This window comes from Staurois parvus, unplaced genomic scaffold, assembly GCF_062004578.1.
Source record: "Staurois parvus isolate SC_StPar_1 unplaced genomic scaffold, SC_StPar_1.0 ptg000018l, whole genome shotgun sequence".
In the NCBI taxonomy this organism is placed as follows: Eukaryota; Metazoa; Chordata; class Amphibia; order Anura; family Ranidae; genus Staurois; species Staurois parvus.
Window position 1 is genome coordinate 6014550 of NW_028317814.1, and position 20451 is coordinate 6035000.

Genomic DNA, 20451 nt, shown 5'->3' on the forward strand with positions numbered 1-20451 from the left:
GATCCTGGATTTGGGTTTTGGTTATGCTGGTCATCTTCTGGAGTCAGGATGTATGAGACCATTGATATCATTGTCATTACTCTGTACTTTTCAGTTTTGTGGTTGGATTCAATACAAATATTCATTAAAAGGAAAACAAAATTTAAAAAAAAGGTACGGGCTGATCCCTGTTACTTACAGTTAGATATAATATCAAGTATTGCACCAGCAGATTAAAGCGGAGTTCCACCCATTTTTAATACTTTACCTTATTACCTTTATTATACATACCTTTTAATCCACTGCAAGCCTGCAATTCCGGTCCTGACCGCCTAGGCGATGATGTCATAAGGCGATTTGCAAGGTCTCCTGGGATGTTTTTTCCTGTATCCCAGGAGTCCTTTGGTTTCCTGTAATCGCGGGACTTGGAAACCAGAAATGACGCAAATGGGAGATGTTTCAACCATTGTTATGGAAACCTGTACTGCACACGTCGCGCCGAGCAGTGTCTGTACTACGCATGCGCGAGAACGACTGGTGCATGCTGGGATAGCCAGCAGCACGATTCCAGGAAATAAATACCTGCGGGCTTCAGATGCCCACAGCCATCATGGCGCCTGCCTGCTTCCAAAATCCTGGTAAATGTTTACGATTTTCTAAGTAATTACAATGCTTTTAATTAGATTGTACAGCCCTTGAGGGTTAGGGACTGATGTGAATGTATAATATATATGTAAAGCGCTGCGTACATTGACGGCGCTATATAAGTACCTGAAATAAATAAATATTGAATTATTCCAATTGTTAATGCTATTTGTAAGGTCCTCGTGGATCTGCTTTTAACAAAAAACTTTTTAGGGGGACTGGAGCTCCGCTTTAATGCAGATGCTGCAATAATTTACTGGTGTAACAAATTGATTTTATATCTATAAATACTTAAAAACCCTTTTGAGTCCAGGCATTCTTGAAGTGACATTACTGCCAATTCCTGATAAAGAAAGGGGTTGTGGATCCCTGAAACACGTTGGCTGACTTCTGCTTTCCTGTTGCCAGTATTGAAGACAATAAAGGGCTTTTTGGACTTTTGAGATAATTGTACTGGTGCTTTTTTTTTTTTTTTTGGTTCACCTATATGTGAAATTCCCAATTTAGGTGACCACTTTGTCTAGGAGGGTTCGACACTTTGTGGTGAGCTGCCGATTTCAAGCCACCAGACTCAACTAACTATTGCTTTTTGAGGGGCTATAGATTTGAGGTCAGCTCCTCACTTCCACCCCTCCTTGGTCAAATATGAACTCTGATTCCTCTTAAGGGCTGCACAATATAATTTCTAATTTTCCTAGCCAATAGACTGACTGTTTCAGTTTTATTACTAATCCAGCTGCAAACAACTTAAAACCTTCTTCAAGATGTAATGAGATTTATTAACATTGAACTTATCAACATTAGTATTAAATGCCAGATTACTGCAAAACAGCACTGTCAGTGCTAAGACTAGCGGTAGCCGCGTTCAGTAATCGTTCTAATTTCACACACGGCTTCACCCTCACAACAGTCTATGGGTGGAGGCAAAGATTAGAAAGTAGTTTTAACATCATGGTCATGATCACTACCAAGCACCCAAGTATCACTTGGCCCCAGGGCTATCGGCTGTAGTAAACGGAGAAAGAGTGCATTTTTGTGCAAGATGAGGGAAACTTTTCTCACCGTATTCTGTCTTCATCTAGGCATTCAATAATCTCACTGCGATCGTTCACAATGAGCAAGTATTTTTCCAGAAGCTCACTTTCTCTCTTTTTTTCCCTTGGAGATTTCAGATGCTCTGGAAAAGACATGGAAGAGTCAGCACAGGATATGGAGAACCAGGCAATCCCTAATGCTGGTCACAGAAAGAGAAGGATTATTAAGCCTGTGAATGAGGTGCCGCTCAGAACGTAAGATTGGCAGATGGAAAGAAATTTTGCAGTCAACATTACATGTAACATCAACTGAGCACATATAGCAATATTAAACACAACAACCAGGAAGTGATGTTTGAAAGACACAAAACACGGATGTCATATGATGAAGTTACAGTCATTCTTTTAAAACTTTCGGATATAATAATACAGTGGTTCTCAACCTGTGGGTCGCGACCCCTTTGGGGGGTGGAACGACCCTTTCACAGGGGTCCCCTAAGACCATCAGAAAACACACATTTCCGATGCGTAAAGAGCAGCTACTGTGTTGAAAGCAGCTACTCTGTTAAAAGCAGCTACTGTGTTGAAAGCAGCAGTATTGGAGGTAAAACGACACTTCATGAATTATAATTACTGGGTAAATAATTTTATGGTTGGGGGTCACCACAACATGAGGAACTGTATTAAAGGGTCATGGCATTAGGAAGGTTGAGAACCACTGTAATAATACATCTTATTTATTCCTCTATGTATGATACTGGTACATTGGTTTTATCTTCCTATGAATGAATAGTAATGGATACTTTTGAAGTAATACAATATATACACGTAAAATAATGCCAACACAACAGATCAACTCTCTTCCTAACACTGCTAACCTAAGTCGGAAATGGCCACAATACAGGCATTAGAAACATTTAATAATTTCTTCTTGAAGTGATTATAAAGGCTCTTTATTTAAAATAAAAAAAGAATTTATACTTACCTGCTCTGTACACTGATATTGCACAAAGCGGTCTCTTTCTTTCTCTTTTTGGAATCCTTCGCTGGCGCTGCCCTGCTCCTCTGAGTGTTCCCTCAAGCAAGCAGGGTGCTGAGGATGTACCCGTGTGGTTGTGCCCCTGAACTAGGCTGTATGTGTCCATAGACACACACAAAACAAAGCTTGGCCACACACCCCCTGCCTCCAAACAGGATTTGACTGATAACAGCAAGAGCCAGTGCTGTTCAGCATAGCCTGTGAATCCAGGAAGAGAGACAGCGCTGCTGTAGACAGGACAGCACTGACCAGTGAAGGATGCAGGTAAATGGGGGAGGAGGGATGGGAGGGGCATGTTTTTAAAGTTTTTACCTTATTGCAGATAATGAAGAAAAATGTGAAACTGGGAAATAGACAGAAATATAAAATCAGACAAGACCTCTAGCCTTCCCCTACTTTGCCAAAGGTCCAAATTTCCTTCTGTATCTGCGGCTGGAGGAATAGTCTGCAGGAGCCGGGCATTGCACCTAATCATGATTGCAATGTTTTGCAGGCTCCATTGCAAAAAACAAATACATATTTGTTTGTTTTTTCAATATGGGTACATTTATTATTTTTTGATAAAGGTGGAATATGACAAACTTCTGGCTGAACGAACACTTTTAGGGTCAGTTCACACCATAAATACGCAATCCAAATGTGATCCAGATGTGTTTCAGCATGTGCGTTTTTTACGCATTCCAGTGCGTTTTTGCAACAGTCAAGTACGTTTTTTATGTGTTTCAGTTCATTTTTTCCCCATCTCTTTATCGTCAATTCAGATATGGCCATGTGCATTTTTAGTGCATTTTGGTGCGTTCCAGTGTGTTTTTGATGCATTTTACAGTGTTCCAGTACAGTTCTGTGCAGGAAAAATGCAACAAGTCCAATTGGACTCGTATGTGCATGAAGTAACAACATATACTGTCTCCCAGCTTCTGAGTGTCCATAACAGTATCAAATAGGAGAACCCAAAGCTATGGGGAAAGTAAACAACTACAGGGTAAACAACTACAGGGCTCTGTTGTCTGATACTCTACTGTTATACACATTTAAAGGTTTAGTTCACTTTTACAGAAAAACTGTAAGCCCTGGTTAACATATATGCAGCCATGCGGGCCGCGCTTTGCAATTTGAATGGACTCCTGTGCCCCGTAGGGAAGAAGTCTTCTTCTGAAAACGTAGCCCACATGGGAACCTTGGTTCCCAGTACGGTTGCATTTTCCAGTGTGGGCTAGACCTAATGGCACCCGCCCGTGGTTCCGCATTCCTCTGTGCGGGTGGTGCGGCTGCACGGATTTTCGTGCGGATTCACAGCGGCGCCACCCGCACAGATGTGAACCTAGCCTAAAGGTGAACACACACTTTACAACCCATCCCCCTGCCCAGTCCCTGCCATCAGGGTGCCCACAGCTGGTCCAGCAGTCCACGCTTTTTAAATCCTCACACTTCTCCCTCTCCTCTGTGCAGCGCTTTTGGGACAGACCAGAACAATTAACTGTGATGGTGCTGACTAATCAGAATTGATCGGCTCTGTCCCAGAAGCACACACAGAGGGGAGAGAGATGAGAAGGAATTTCAAATCACTGGCCCACTGGACCAGCTGTAGGAGCCATGACAGCTCAGGATGACTGGAGGCAAGTACCTGACTGGGGAAGGGGGGGGGTGTACAGTGCTAGTTCACCTTTACAGAAAAAACATAAAGGTGAACACTTTAGATGGCACTGATGATATACACATCATAAAATACAAACAAAATACCAGAATCTGAGCGATAAAAGTCACCTAGAAGTATTTACAGATCTTAAGATTCAACAGCTGCTAAGTGAACAATGCAGCCACCAGTGTGTGATGCAGGTGTGGTGCTGGTCACCTGAATCTAAGCCGTCTTTCTATTCAGACATCTACTAAGAGACACTCCCATATCAGTAATTCCTTTCCATGGTGTGGCCATTCAGTAGATCCATCATGGCTGAGCTCCAGGGCTTCTAACATAACCCATGCCTTTTCACTATACTTCACTATGGTGACTCACAAGACCTTGCATGTTCCCTTAGGCCATGTCACACCAGATCAGGGTTCTTTTCATCTCACCTGGCTTGCTCATCAGATTACGAAGCTCAGTCTCCACATTCTGCTGTTTTTCCTCCAGAGCCTGCTGTTTGGATCTGGAAAACATTGACAAAACCATTAGGAGTCTGTGTACATTGTACAAATGCTGAGAGCCAGCCAAGCTACTTTCTTTCAAATCAGTGCTTGTTTACAAAGCCCAGGGCCTGCCAACAAACACAGTCCCTTCCCTCTGTTGTTTTCCAGAGCCCTTCAAGAAGCACTAAAAACACAGTTACACAGGATAGGTCTTTCAAGTGTATCCCATCAGAAACACTAGACCAAACAACTCCTAAAACAAGTAACAGACTGTAATAAAACCTTCGAGTCCGGGCTTGCAGGAGTGGCTGGCATTGCACAGCACAGAGCCTTAGGGGATTTTTCAAACCTGCTTTATAAACGTTCACACTAATATTGTGATCAATACATACACATTCTGTGCAGATTTCCACTGATTCCCAATATAAATATGACAATCTGTTATCTTCTGCTCGGCCTATTTTCTAATTAAATTTGTTTTTGGCACTAAACTGTCTTGTTGTGTCCCAATCTCTACTCCTTAGACTTCTTACACACGGGACCTTAGAGCTGCAGTGCATCTGCAAGCACCCTGTCAAAGTCTATGGCAGGTTCCTGCAGTAAGAGGCTAAACGTTACACCGTGAGGTACTGGCGTTTAGGTCCCTGTGCGAGATAAAGGTCCAGAACGCAGGTCTACTAAACAGATCTGTCCTTCTTGGATGCATTAAAATGCTGGGAGGGATGCATTGCAGCTACACAGCCCCGCGTGCAAGGGGCCTTCGAAGCTATGGTTTCCATACACTGCTATAATGATAGCCAAATTGCTTGAAACTGCTGTATACAGCTTGAAATAAATGGTTCCATAATATTAAAGGGGTTGTAAACGTTTTAATGCATGAAGGTAAAAAAACCTTCAGTTTCAAGCTCCCCCCTCCCCCCCAATATCTACCTGAGCCTGATCGCGAACCAGCAATGTGCACAAGAGCAGCTGCTCTGCTGGGTCTCTGCCTTCTCATTGGCTGACCCACTGACTCCTGCTGCTGTCAATCAGAGCCATTGAGGAGGGAGCAGGGGCGGGGCCAAGCTCTGTTCCAAGTGTGTTATGGGCACACAGAGCGGGACTCAGGAGAAGGCATGCACGAGTGCCCTCAGAGCAAGCGGCTTGCTATGGAGGCACTCTAAAAATCTAAGTGCGAGAACTTCCTGCGCGAAGAATGGGGCCCTATTTACCAAGCGGCTGACACAAAACTCCTTACCAAGATGAGTGAATGCATATAAATATAAAGTGCAGCGCTCTCCCTAAACTAATTATATATAAATATAAAGTGCACACTTGACTAAAAGGTGCTCTAAATAATGACACAAGGTAATGAACTTATGTGCAAAAATTGTGCATTTACAAATATGTGCATCAGCAAAAAATTGTGCAACCCGTGTGCTTCAAAATGAGAATAAAGTGCAATCAAAATGAGAATAAAGTGCAATCAAAATGAGAATAAAGTGCAATCAAAATCACTCCAACCATCTGTTATAAATAATAGGAAGTCCAAAGTAAGATTAAAGTGTCCAAATGCAACAAAAGGACTAGCAGTCTTCATGCATGTGTCACACGTGTCCACACTGCGTGAATCCAAACTTTAGCCGTGATGGCCCCTCACCTCCTTGCCAAGACCCCACAGGGTCAGCTCGCTTTACAGCAGGACACCCTTTAGATGGTTCACCAGGACCTTCCCCGCCTCTTATACTCTAACAGCGATCTCCTCCTCGGTTCATATACAAACAAAAACTCACATAGTGTAATCCTGTTTATCAGGTAAGTAGATAAGTAGTAGAAAATTGCCCACTCACATTTAAAATCGTCTCTTCACATGCCTTCAATACCCCATGCTATGAATCTCCTGCATGGGTATATAGATACAGGGGTTTCAAATATGGCTGCCACGCCGGAAATGACGTCACCGCGCTCCCAGAATCCTCCTCGCGTTCCCGGCTAAAGTTTGGATTCACACAGTGTGGACACGTGTGACACATGCATGAAGACTGCTAGTCCTTTTGTTGCATTTGGACACTTTAATCTTACTTTGGACTTATTATTATTTATAACAGATGGTTGGAGTGATTTTGATTGCACTTTATTCTCATTTTGATTGCACTTTATTCTCATTTTGAAGCACACGGGTTGCACAATTTTTTGCTGATGCACATATTTGTAAATGCACAATTTTTGCACATAAGTTCATTAACTTGTGTCATTATTTAGAGCACCTTTTAGTCAAGTGTGCACTTTATATTTATATATAATTAGTTTAGGGAGAGCGCTGCACTTTATATTTATTTGCTATGGAGGCACTCACACAACAGAAGGAGCCAGGAACGCTGGTGGAGCACCCAAGAAGAAGAGGATCGGGGCTGCTCTGGGCCAAAACCAGTGCATAGAGCAGGTAAGTATACCATATTTGTTTTTTTTTTAATTTAACCTTTAATATCACTTTAAGATCTATCTGCACTATACACCAGTGGTTCTGGATGTACATATGGCCAGATGGCTAAACACAATGATTTGGATGGCTCGCCCATTGCCTTGGGGTTATACATCTGTATGGTTATACTGTCTTTTTGGCATTATTAAAGTGTATCTAAACCCAAGAACAAAAATGTAATATATTGTAGCTTACCAGTGCTTAATTGTGCTGGTTGCATTAGATTTTAGGTTTCTTTCCCTTTACTTTCAATTGCTGATAACACACTGTACTTCCTGTCCTAGGGTGGCAATACTCACTCTCTTGCACTGTATCTATAGCGGAGAAGCATTGTCGCACTAGCCTGCTCTCCTAAATTGGACATTAAAGCGGAGCTCCACGCAGAAGGAGAAGTTCCACTTTAAATCTTTGTCCCCCACTCCCCATTAAGGATTGGCACCTTTGCGGAGCGAGTACCCGAATTTAACAGGTACCCACTCCCACTTCCACTGCGGTCACCTGAGGCTATTTGGAATTGGACGTTGTCCTCCCCCCTCCCTCCCCGTAGTCTTCTGGGACACGTGACAGCTCCCAGAAGACTACTGGGCCATTCACAAAGCACAGCACTTCTCGCGCATGCGCAGTGGGCACCCGGCTGTGAAGCCGCAAGCTGTCACAGCCGAGTGCCCACACTGAAGATGTCGGTGGCGGGGAGAGAAGACGGCCGGTGAAACCAGTGGTGGTGAGGACACCACTGGACCGAGGGACAGGTAAGTGGCTGTATTTTAAAATGTCAGCAGCCACTGTTTTTGTAGGCTACTGACTTTTATTTTTTTTAAACCAACTGGAACTCCGCTTTAAATACCCTCGCTCCTCTCCTCATCTCCATTACACAGTGGGATGTGGTTTGCAGCTCAAATAAAGTAATTGGGAACGCTGAGAACACGGTTTGATATCTCAGTTCCATACACAGGAAGTTACATGAACACAGGATTTATGATCGGATCAGCAGGCATATTCTGTACTTGCAGGAAAATGTACTTAGCCTGAAAAGAAGAAAACTAATGCAGCCACCACATGTAAGGACTGGTAAGATGTGATATATTACATTTTTGTTCTTGGGTTTAGTTACACTTTATTGGAAATTTCAGAAATAATTTATAATTGCTTTTTGCGCTTTGTTTAGCTGGAATACTTTCAATGTAACTTTCTTGCACCATAGAGCACATCTGAAATTTGGTATCCAATTAAGAGCAATGTCGTCATGTTAAAGCCTACTCTAGGAGACAGTGAGAGCGTCATCATTAGTTAGCAATTCCTGCTCTTCCCATGCTAAATATAGTCACATCAGGCAGTATACCCCAGTATGTAATTGGTTGGCTATCTTTAGGGCTCTATTCACATTTATGCATTGATGTAACATTGCTGCAACAAACGTCTCTCTATGGAACTGCGTTGCATCACCATTCATTCTGAATGGCACCCAACACACCTAGCCAGCACACCACACAACACATGGGTACCATTTTTGCGCTGCAATGAGAACTGTACAGGTCTGTTAAATCCTTCATTGCATTGTGCTGACATACTTTTCAAAAATGTAACGCGACAGTCTGAGTCTGCCCTGATGCTCAGTCCAGCCAAAATGGCTATTTCAGTAGATGCCAAGGAGTTCAATCACTTACCATGTTTATCGCATCCGCTGGTTACTCTTGTGGCACGAGCTAAATTGAGTTGCCAGCTCTGCCCACTTGTCATAGTCCCTAAATGGGGTATAATTTTCTCTTCTGGAATTTTTGGCAAGAGAAATGAAACAATGTTGGGGAGAGCAGAAGGTTTACATTTAGAGTGCACTCACACTGTACCGGTTCTGGGCATGGTTTCGCCCCTTGGGCTGGTTCATTTGCGTAGTGCGAGTTCTCCAAATCGCACCTGGGACCGGTTAAGAATACCGTGTCCTAGCTCAGGCTGCAGGATGACACTGGAGCTAGGGGGTGTGTCCATGACAACCTATGCTCACAAGAATAGTTTGGAAAATAGAGTGTCATTCAACCCCAAAAAGGGCAGTGTCTACATCCTACAAGCAGGATGAGAAAAAGAATACATAAGGATGGTAAGTATTATATCCTAACTCTTTATTTCACACAGCAGAGGCAAGTGAATACAAAACACTGAAAAAAACACTGGAAATGGGTTTTCATGGTCAAGAGGCCTACCATTGATCTGAAAGTGCTACCATTAATCTAATGTGGTAGGTTCCAGAAAAACAAACAAGAGTTTATTGCTTACATCATTTCACTTCATTTTCTTTGAAGACACGAGCAGTAGTTATATCTATTTTCAACAGCTGTGCATACAATTTAAATATCATAAGCTTTTAACTCGGCAGACTCCCAAGAAAGCACTACTGAATTATAGAACAGAGATTGATACTCACATGTAATTGAGCTCAGACTCCTGTCTCAGAAGAAGTTGTTTTTCATGGATGAGCTTGAACCAGTCAACCATAAGAGAATCCTCCGATTCATCTGATTAGAACAAGAGAGATTGTACAAATGTAAACATCACTTACAAGTATTTAACCAAATGGCTTCCAAAGTTGATCTAGACTAGACTTTCCAATGCAGAAGAACCCTCGAAACAACTTTCTATATAATTTCTATATCTACAACTCATGAGCAGGGGCGGACTGACAATTCATGGGGCCCTGGGCAATAGGGGATCATGGGGCCCCTGTTTCCTTGCCCAAACTCAGAAAAGCCTATGAGAAAGGTACCAGGGGCATCTCATGGGGCCCCCTACTGACCCCGGGCAGTGCCCAAGTTTCCAAATGGTCAGTCCGCCCCTGCTCATGAGACATTAATGTGATGATCATCGAGAACAATGCTTCTTACATTTTTGGTCACTGGGGACATTTCCCCCTTACAGAAAGCTAAAACCATGGTGTCAGTGGTCACTTATCTGAGAGGCAGAAATTGCTCATTGCTCAAGGAGCTGCTAGCAACCTCTGGAGGAATCCTAGGGTTCCCATGAACCCTGGCTGAGAAAGGCTTATCTAGCCTTTAACTGTCCCTGAACAAGCATGCATCCAGTAAAGTCTGAAAAAGTCTACACTACTGCCCCACATACTTGTTCCAGGTCTATGACTCATTAGTTAGTGAGGATATGATCAGAACAACAACCTTGGAGTTAGCACCTTTAAAATCAAGCCAGCAATGGTGGTTCCTATATTCCTATCCTCAGATACCCCCTCTAAATATTTTACAGATGTTGCCAGTACATAATTAAAATTTTATGTTATCATTTACCCCAAGGAAAGCCTCAATGTTTGTGTTTCTTTGGAAAGTGCTTGGTACGCAATTCGAGCCCAGGCTGTCAGGATTGTGGACAGTCGGAGACCAACCTCACCCTAATTTCTAAAAGCGTGGACAGTTGCTAAACTATTAAAGACTAGAAAAGACTGGAAATTATTTGAATAACTTTCAAATGACTCCTATAGCTAAACCAAAAGATTTGGGGTGACAATTAAGGTTCCAACGTTGCAGAAAACAATAAAGTCCCCAGTATTTAATTCTCCTAACATCTTCTTGTAAGTTTATATGACCAAACATAAATTTATTAAGAAGTGGTAGTTTATGTAATTTTTATAGACTGGTAACATCATGGTGTAAACTAGAAGATTCCTTTAACACCTCTGCAAAATAAAATGCAGAAATGCTGAAAACTCAGCTCAGCAGAAACTACTATAGACATGCAATGTACAGTTCAAAGATATTTTGCAATGTGCAACTCTAACAGCAATCCACCTTTTTACCTACTGATACCCCTAAAATTTATCTGAAATCTCTTTTTCCACTGTCCAGAAGTTCTGTTTTAAAGACTGGTCCCCTGCTCCCCATTAAGGATTGGCACCTTTGGGGAGCGGAGAGAGGAGCAGGTACCTGAAATTGACAGGTACCCACTCTCACTTCCGCTGTGACCGCCTAGGCGATCGGAAGCGGAAGTTGTCCTCCCCCCTCCCTTCCTGTAGTCTTCTGGGACATGTGACAGGTCCCAGAAGACTACAGGACCATTCACAAAGTGCAGCAGTACTCACGCATGCGCAGTGGGCACCCAGCTGTGAAGCCAGAAGCTGTCACAGCCGGGTGCCCACAATGAAGATGCAGGCACCAGGAACACAGGGCAGCTCATGAAACAGGCTGCGGGGGGAACATCGCGGGATCGAGGGACAGATAACTGTCCGTCTTTTAAACGTCAGCAGCTACAGCTTTTGTAGCTGCTGACTTTTTTTTTTTTTATTCTCACTCGAACTCCGCTGTAAGCTTGCCATAGATGGATCAAAATTTCGGTGGTTCAGCAAGGACTGCCTGAATTTCGGTTTTGATCTAATGATCTTGGTAAGTTTTTGTTCCATCAGTCCTGCAGCCATTCAGCTGCAGCACTGATCAGTGTATTCAGAAGAGGATTCCTATTGTCAAAATACAAGAGCAGGGAGGATTCCCCCAACCACCTCATTTGTGTGGATTGGGAAATCTGTTCAATTCAGATCAGTGGGCTCATAAAATCATAAATGGCCAGCTTTACACACTATAAGAGAGTGCTACCATGTATAATGGAATTTGCAGGATGTGCCGATAATTTTAAGTGAGTAAGAACCAATCCTGTACCAGCCTGAAGAGGTAGTATACTCCAACTTGACCCACTGTCTGACCACAAATTTATAACCGCAATCTATTTTGTTAAACAAACTGTAACCATGCCCCGATCCTTAAAGTGGTTGTAAACCTCAGACATGAAATATGAACAAAGCATATCCCTCTATAGTGCGTACTTGTCTCATTTAAGAGCGTTAAGTGTCATACTGTCTGCTACCTCATTCCTCTGCTCTCAGCATGATACCCTTCTGAAAAGTTTACTTGACACCAAGAGAAAAATGGTTATGGGGAGGGCACACCCTGTGATTGACAGCCTTAGCTGTGTTCCTGTGTACTGTGTGAATGGGGTGGTGTCCCATTCCTCCAATCAGATCTCAGAACTCTCCTCACTGAGCTCTGCAGTGTATAATTTTAGTTCTTCACCCTGCTTCCTGACAGCTCAGAGAAGTGTTTCAAATTCAGCACTTTGAAGGGATGTAGAGGAGAGAGAGCTGCAGACAAGCAGGTACAACTTATGTAGGAGGATTTGTTTAATCTCTTGTGTATTACCTGAGGCCAGTCACTTCACTGGGTACATATAAGGATTTACAACCACTTTAGGGTTAACTGCTCAGAACATAGCATCATCAGGGCAGAACGCATCGGGCTGGCAGCTTAGGGGCAATATGTCACCCCCTAAATGCCTTTTAACCAGTGAAAGCCCACCAAAAGTTTGGCTGAGAGCTGACATAAGCAAACAGGAACCTGCAAGAGTTATCATCAGAGGCATGCCTTTGAGTGTATCTCCTCATTTCCATATATGTGCATATCCTCATAAGGGATTTTGGGAAATGAGCTATGCCAACCTGAATTCTTTGATTATTTGCCGGTCTATAGAAGTCATCGAGATTTGAAAGTGAAATACTATTATAAAGTGATGTACTAAGATTCCAATGTTGTCAAATATTATCAGAGTTATAAATGTTTGCAGCTTCGGAGGTATATATACAGACTTGGGTTACGTAGTAAGTAGAAAGCTTGGTGCACTAGCTGCCTATATCCTAAAGCTCATCTCGCCGAATCACAAACACATTTATTTCACATCATTTGTACACAGAAAAGATTTAGGGTTTTTTTGTTTTTAGAGTAAAACCAGATTATTATTGCTATCTGGTATTGTAGAGTATATATACAAAACTGAGCACCAATACATGGACATTGATAACTTCACCAAATATCCTTCTTAATAGGAATAGTCTATAGCAATCATGTACCTAGAAACATTTATCTTTAAATCTTGAATATTAAAATTTGTAGGTAATTCTAGAATAACAGTAATCCTATTTGTGTCAAATTCTTCTACATATACCCAAAAACTGACATCAAAAACTCCCATTCCCAACAGCCTTCATACAAAAAGATTGCAAATGGTTCCAAAAATCCAACTAGCTGGTCCACAACTCCTTTTTTCAACTGTCTTGTGTAATGAGCCAATACAACAATTCCCAAACACCCGATCCAACTTGTCAGCACAGGAAGCAAATTAAATGGTTTCCAACATAAAGAGACAGAGACAAATATATGTAAAGCAACACTGCCATGCCAAGGCATTTATACAAAGGGTGAGCTCTAATTCTAGAGATTAAGGGCAGGCTTACTTTAGGGATGCCTATGCCCCCCCCCCCCCTCCATCCTCATAGGTACAGAAACAAACCAGAAACTGCTGCACTAGAGATGAGCACAGGTTTGGTCCCAACTTAGGTTCATACCACAGCCCAAAAAGGAAGCTGTCACTTCTGCCCACTGCCACCCAATCACCTGTGGCTGGGACATTCCCCACCCTGCAGCTGCATGTATACAAAGGGGCGGAGATGCTTGTGAAATTACTGCCCTAATAGGACCACACAGCCATATTAGGTCAAAGACACGTGGCCATATTGGACGAAAGATGTCACGAGCATCCCCATCGCTTTTTCTACCTGATACTGCGGGGCAGGGAACATCCTAGCCGCAGTTGATTGAGCAGCAGTGGGCAGGAATGACAGCCTCCTTCCCAGTTTGCACCAAACCCATGCTCATCCCTAGTCTGCACCAATCCACAACAGCAAAAAATGGCAGTCATTTCTTCTTTTCTATACAGCCCACCATGCATCCTGCCAACAATACCCTCATGGACTGCACCAACCAGATGAGCCTCCTGTGAACCCTATCTATTGTCTTTTAAATGAAAATGATCTGAACTTTGTGATGTTGTCAGGACTTTGTGGAAGTATGTATTCCCAGTATTGGCTGAGCATTTACAGACTGTATATATAGTTCAAGAAAATGATGGCGTATATATTCAAAAATGTTTTTATACAGTAAATCTAAGTTTTAGCTGATTTTTGTAATGCATTTGCTAAGCAATAATTGCCTCCATCTACGGATAGGTGGTGGTCAGTTTCAGGTAGAGCGCCTCAATGTCCTACCTCCATCACAGCTGCGCAGCTGTTTCTCCAGCTCTACTCCTCGCTGCTCCAAGGTGTCCAGCTCCTGCTCGATGATGTACAGCTGTCGCTGGATCTCCTCTTCTGGGATGTACTCGGGACGGAACTATAAGAGGACACAAGAGTTATTCACCCCACAATTACTCCATAAAAACTGCTCAGTGCTTTTTACCATTGAGGAACCCTTGTAATAATTTGTAGCTCTTGAGAAACCTGCGCTGCTTAGCAGGCATCTAGGAAATCAATGGAATTCTCTTGTTCAGCCCTAAGTGTGTATGGCCAGCTTTAGAAATGAGAATTTTACTTGGTGTTACTAAATCCACAACAGTACAATCAGTCTGTATATGCAGTAAAGCATGCTTGTTATACTCACTGTGGAACCTAAGGGGTTAATCCTCTACATTATGTAAAAACGCTGTTTGATCCTGATGTCTCTGATCCTCCCTTTCTTCCAGTGTCCCACTCTTATCTCCTGATTAGACATATGGTGTGGAGTCACTCTGCATATGCTCAGTTTGGTGTGTAATTCCAAATGTATTATTATTTTTTTTAATTTCTTGGGAGAGTGCATGTGATCAGCACAAGGCTAATCAGCACTGTCCAGACAGAGGTCAGGGGTTCTGCATCCTCCTAAAGCAGAATGAAAATTCCTACAAGCTTTAACACGTGCTCTGTTGGACACTGATAGAAGTCACAAGACTGCTCTAACTGCTGATGAGAAAGGTATTTAGCAGTTTATATTTACTAAAATAATTGCATTTCCATGTTCTGTGTACTGCGGGAGACCAGATATAGTGAATGTAGGGTCCTGGGTTTAGTAACACTTTAATTTCCCAGTTGGTGTTATACTTCTGTGGACTCCACTTGACAGGTAATAATCACTTTGTTAAAGTTTCAAAGACACCAATTTTTCTGGAAGCTGGTAAGGCTGTCCAAGTGAAAGCAACTAGAGCCAAAATGTCCATTAAGCAGGGAAGGGTTAAACCCTCTACCAGGTGTAACCCACTGGGAAGATTTTCCCTAACTTCGTGTGTGGTCACTGACACAGGAAGTAAGAAGAATCTTTACAGCAGAAATACAGAATGCAATCATAGCACTTGTTTTTAGCAGCACTGGGAAGGGTTAGAACTTTTTTTAAAAATTCCTGTCTGTATCACTGTTGGGGCTATTGTTCTCATTTCCTGTGGGGTCACTGGGACAGGAAGTTAGGGAAAATCCACTCAGGGGAGACAAAGATACCAATAAAAATGTGAAGTTCTAACCCTTCCCAACCATACCCCAACTAAAAGAAAAATAGGCTGGAAGAAATGTGCAGACTATAGCGGACTTCTGATTCTGCAAAAGCTAATTGTATGGCTGTCAGGCTGACCTTCTGGATTCACGACTCACCGACCCAAAACAAGTATGCAGACTTTCCTGATTTACATACTTGTTCCAGGTCACTGGCTCCTAAAGTACTGAAGTGAGAGTGTCAGCATTTTGGCTGGGTGCCTAGCATTTTTAAGAGGCCAGAAATAGCAGCTGTAAGCAAAAGTTAACTTAACCTACAGTTGTGGCCAAAATTATTCAACCCCCAATGCTGTAAAGGGGTTTAGGGACTATAGTGTACATTTGGAATTGTATTCAGAATCAAATCCTACAAGGACGTTGTAACTACCCAAATGCAACTAAAATGACATCAATTGTTTATGTAATACAGTAGTAAATGGTTCTTATGTGGTTTCTTCATTGCCACAATTATTCAACCCCTTAAAGACTACCACTCTGAAGAACAGAGGTTCATACAGGTGCTTTCCATCAGGTATTGAAAACACCTGTGGATGTCACCGAGCAGCAATCAAGCATAATAAGCACCAATTAGGCAGCTTTAAAATGACTGTGATACTCAGCTCCTTCTAGACATTTACTGGTGTGGTTACAAACATGGTGAAGGCAAGAGAATGGTCCAGGAAGACAAGAGAAGAGGTGATTTCTCTTCACAGGAAGGGCAATGGCTATAAGAAGATTGCAAAGATGTTAAACATACCAAGAGACACCTTAGGAAGCATCATTCGCAAATTCAAGGCAAAGGGCACTGTTGAAACGCTACCTGGTCGTGGCAGAAAGAAGATGCTGACTTCGACTGCTGTGCGCTACCTGAAGCGTAGAGTGGAGAGAAGTCCCCGTGTGACTGCTGAGGAACTGAGAAAAGATTTGTCAGATGTGGGTACAGAAGTTTCAGCCCAGACAATAAGACGCACACTGCGTAATGAAGGCCTCCGTGCCAGAACTCCCAGGCGTACCCCCTTGCTGTCTCCAAAGAATAAGAAGAGTCGACTGCAGTATGCCAAAAGCCATGTGGACAAACCACAAAAGTTGTGGGATAGTGTTCTGTGGACTGATGAAACAAAATTAGAACTGTTTGGGCCCATGGATCAACGCTATGTTTGGAGGAGGAAGAACAAGGCCTATGATGAAAAGAACACCTTGCCTACTGTGAAGCATGGTGGAGGGTCAATCATGCTTTGGGGCTGTTTTGCTTCTGCAGGTACAGGGAAGCTTCAGCGTGTGCAAGGTACCATGAATTCTCTTCAGTACCAGGAGATATTGGATGGAAACGTGATGCAGTCCGTCACACACCTGAGGCTTGGGAGACGTTGGACCTTTCAACAGGACAATGATCCCAAGCATACCTCCAAGTCCACTAGAGCATGGTTGCAGAGGAAAGGCTGGAACATTTTGGAGTGGCCATCGCAGTCACCAGACTTAAATCCGATTGAGAACCTCTGGTGGGACTTAAAGAAAGCAGTTGCAGTGCGCAAGCCTAAGAATGTGACTGAACTGGAGGCCTTTGCCCATGAAGAATGGGCGAAGATACCCGTAGATCGCTGCAAGACACTTGTGTCAAGCTATGCTTCACGTTTAAAAGCTGTTATAACTGTAAAAGGATGCTGTACTAAGTACTAAGATTGAATGTCACTTGGGGGTTGAATAAAACTGATAATGCTGTGAGCACAGAAAAGACATTTGTGGTTATTTCATTATAACTGTTATGTTATATTTGTCTGACCTACAAGTGCCTCTTTAATGTAAATGTAAGCAAGATGACTGAATGATCAAAAGCAATGTCAAACTGGCCAAAACACTCAATTTCAGTGGGGGTTGAATAATTTTGGCCACAACTGTATACACAGCGATTTGTAAAATGAGGCACAACGTGTATAGAAGCATGAGTTAGTACACTTGGATTACCGAAACATGTTACCTTGATGTTACCTATACTATAGAGCCCTGGTGCCCAACCTGCAGCCCTTTGGTATTTGATGTTCAGCCCTTGGACCCCAGCAGTCTGTAGTGGGAACATTGATTAGGGTAATAGCAATGATCTCTACTAGCCTCATGTAACACGTTCCTAGTTTCATATTGTCTTCTGTAGCATGTCCCCAGCCAGAAATGTAGCATGTCCACACTCTCTGACCCTCACTTCCTCTATTAGGTTTGCAGTTTCTGACAGTCCTCTCAAGTATTACATATATTAAATATTATGTGTGGTCATTGGTGATGTCAGGGGCTGCATTTGAGGCCTCCTTTAGCTCATATGTGGATAACTACTGCTATAGACTAAAGTTGCCCCCCCTTCAGTCTATTATGAATGCTGCTGCTAGACTCATACACCTTACCAACCAATCAGCGACTGCTGCCCCTCTCTGCCAATCCCTTCACTGGCTTCCACTAACCCACCGTATAAAATTCAAAATACTAACCACAGCTTACAAAGCCATCCACTGCACTGCCCCTCGATACATCGCCAACCTTATCCACAGATATCGCCCACTCCGCTCCTCCCATGATATCCTCTTCTCTAGCTCCCTCATCACCTCCTCCCACGCTCGCCTCCAGACTTCCCCAGAGCCTCTCCCATTCTCTGGAACTCTCTACCATAGCATGTCTGGTCCGCCCCCACCCTGTCTGCCTTTAGGTGATCTTTGAAAACTCACTTATTCAGGGAAGCCTACCCCACCTCTACCTAAGAACTGTACTTGAATCACCTCCACCAGATCATCCCCCGCAGCTATCACCTTTTGTATCACCCCCCCTTCCTTTAGCTTGTAACCTCCACAAGCCGGGCCCTCCTATTCCTTCTGTACTGAAATGTATTGTAATTGTACTGTCTCCCTTATATTGTAAAGCGCTGCGCAAAGTGTTGGCACTATATAAATCCTGTATAATAATAATACACAGAGAAATCTTGCAGATTCCTATATCCACGCTAACAGCTCAAAAGGAACAATTGCCCCTGCTGGCTGTCGGAATGCCGTACCAGTTCCTGCATCTGGGTAGATTCATGTGCAGTTCAGTCCACAACTTTCTAACAGGCCCTTTTAACAAAAGTTGATTGAACTGTTGGTGTCTGCCTAATGGAGTGGTGACAGTAGGACCAAACACTGTTTGAATTTCGGCTCACCCAGCACAAATCAGCTGAAATTTGAGTAATGTATGGCCAGCTTTACGGATTCATATTTTTAAAGCAGAACTATTCTATCCTTTTCAGGCAAGGAAGCTGCCATCTTAGAGGTTGATTTACTAAAGGCAATTAGACTGTGCACTTTGCAAAGTGCACTCTGCAAGAGCAGTTGCTCCAGAGCTTAGGAAATAAGTAGAAGCTCTGCTGACTTCTATCATTCAATCATGTACATGCAAAATTGCTGTTTTTTTTTTAATTTCCCTTGCACATGATTGGGTATTCTTTGCAAACTGAAGCTTTACCTCATTCACCAAGATCTGGATAACTGCACTTGCAGAGTGCACAGTCTATTTGCCTTTAGTACATCAACCCCTAAGATGGCAGCTTCCTTGCCTGAAAAGAGTAGGAGGGTTTATTTCAGCTTTAAAAATGTGAATCCGTAAAGCTGGCCATGCACTGCCATGGCGATACACGTGATCAGTTATGACACCAGCCATTTGATGGTTTGACAATCTGGTTGACAGCACAAGCAAATGTGACAGCATTCCTGGCAAGCTGGGAATATTATTGTTTTTTGAAAGCATTAAATCGATGGGTTTAGTTCTGCTTTCAGCAAGGGCATGGCCTAACTATGGGACTCTGAATGAGAAGAAAGTGCTAGGAAGAGGAGAATACCTGGGACAAGTCATGCTCTGCTCCTATCCCAGAGTGTTCTGAGCAACATTATGCAGAAAACACACAGAAGGATACCAAAACAAAAACATAAAAAGGAAGTCAGTGCTAAAGAAAAGAAAAGAAATGGGCAGCTTGCAATAGGTAAGGAGGCTAGAGCTACACGCTGACGTCTCACCGCCACTTCCATGTTTGGAACTGGCAGCTTTGTTTGTAAGTGCACCGTTTTACTTGTCATGGCAATCGTTTTACTGGAATTTGGATGAAGTCTTTTACTTTTTTATGTGCATATTCTACTTTGTAATAAACATACTACACTATGGTGTCCTTTTATGACACAGAGAATAGCTGTGATTCAGAGGATCGCAGCTATTCTCTGGTCATTCACAGTTTATAACACTCAGGAAAACATGTTCAGCTCTTCACTGGAGATCTGTGTTCTCCCTCCAGATTCTCCAGCCCAGAGCTGGAGAATCGGAGGGACCGCAAACTAAGCAGAGATAATTTACCTCTGCTTAGTAAACTGATCTTTTACTGTAATCTCGCGAGATTATAGTAAAATCAGCCCTTTTCCAGAGTTTGTAGACCGTTCTCCAGCGTTTGTAGACCGTTCTCCCTTCGTTTGGAGAACTGATCTACATATGCTTCATAAACTGCATTCACAGGAGCACTGTGTTCTCCGAGAATGCCGGAGAACTGAGCAGCGATCTATTACTGCTGGTTCATAAACGGACACCTATATGTGGTCCCCTGCTTGTGGCTCCGTGTGGTGAGCTTTTTTTGCCCAGACAGTATCAAGCACACCTTCTGACTGTTCCCAGTGGTGAAAAGTGGTATTGCAGGGTGTCCCCATTGTAAGAATGGAGCTGGTTGACCATGTGTGAAGGAACATGTTGGCACTAAGGTGCATGTTGCTGCTTTCCTCTGGTAGCATTCATGTCAGTGAGTGCA

At 43.0% G+C, this 20451-nt stretch overlaps 1 protein-coding gene across 1 annotated transcript in view; it reads right to left on the minus strand.

Moving 5' to 3' along the window:
* MICALL2 (MICAL like 2) overlaps positions 1-20451 on the minus strand; it is a 143911-nt gene that overhangs the window by 8525 nt on the left and 114935 nt on the right. Inside the window, exons 13-16 of the mRNA XM_089682284.1 lie at positions 14367-14490; positions 9702-9792; positions 4771-4844; positions 1687-1801 (exon numbers count right to left, since the gene is read on the minus strand). Of these exons, the coding sequence (XP_089538410.1) occupies positions 1687-1801; positions 4771-4844; positions 9702-9792; positions 14367-14490 (404 nt within the window). The remainder of the gene's footprint in view (positions 1-1686; positions 1802-4770; positions 4845-9701; positions 9793-14366; positions 14491-20451) is intronic.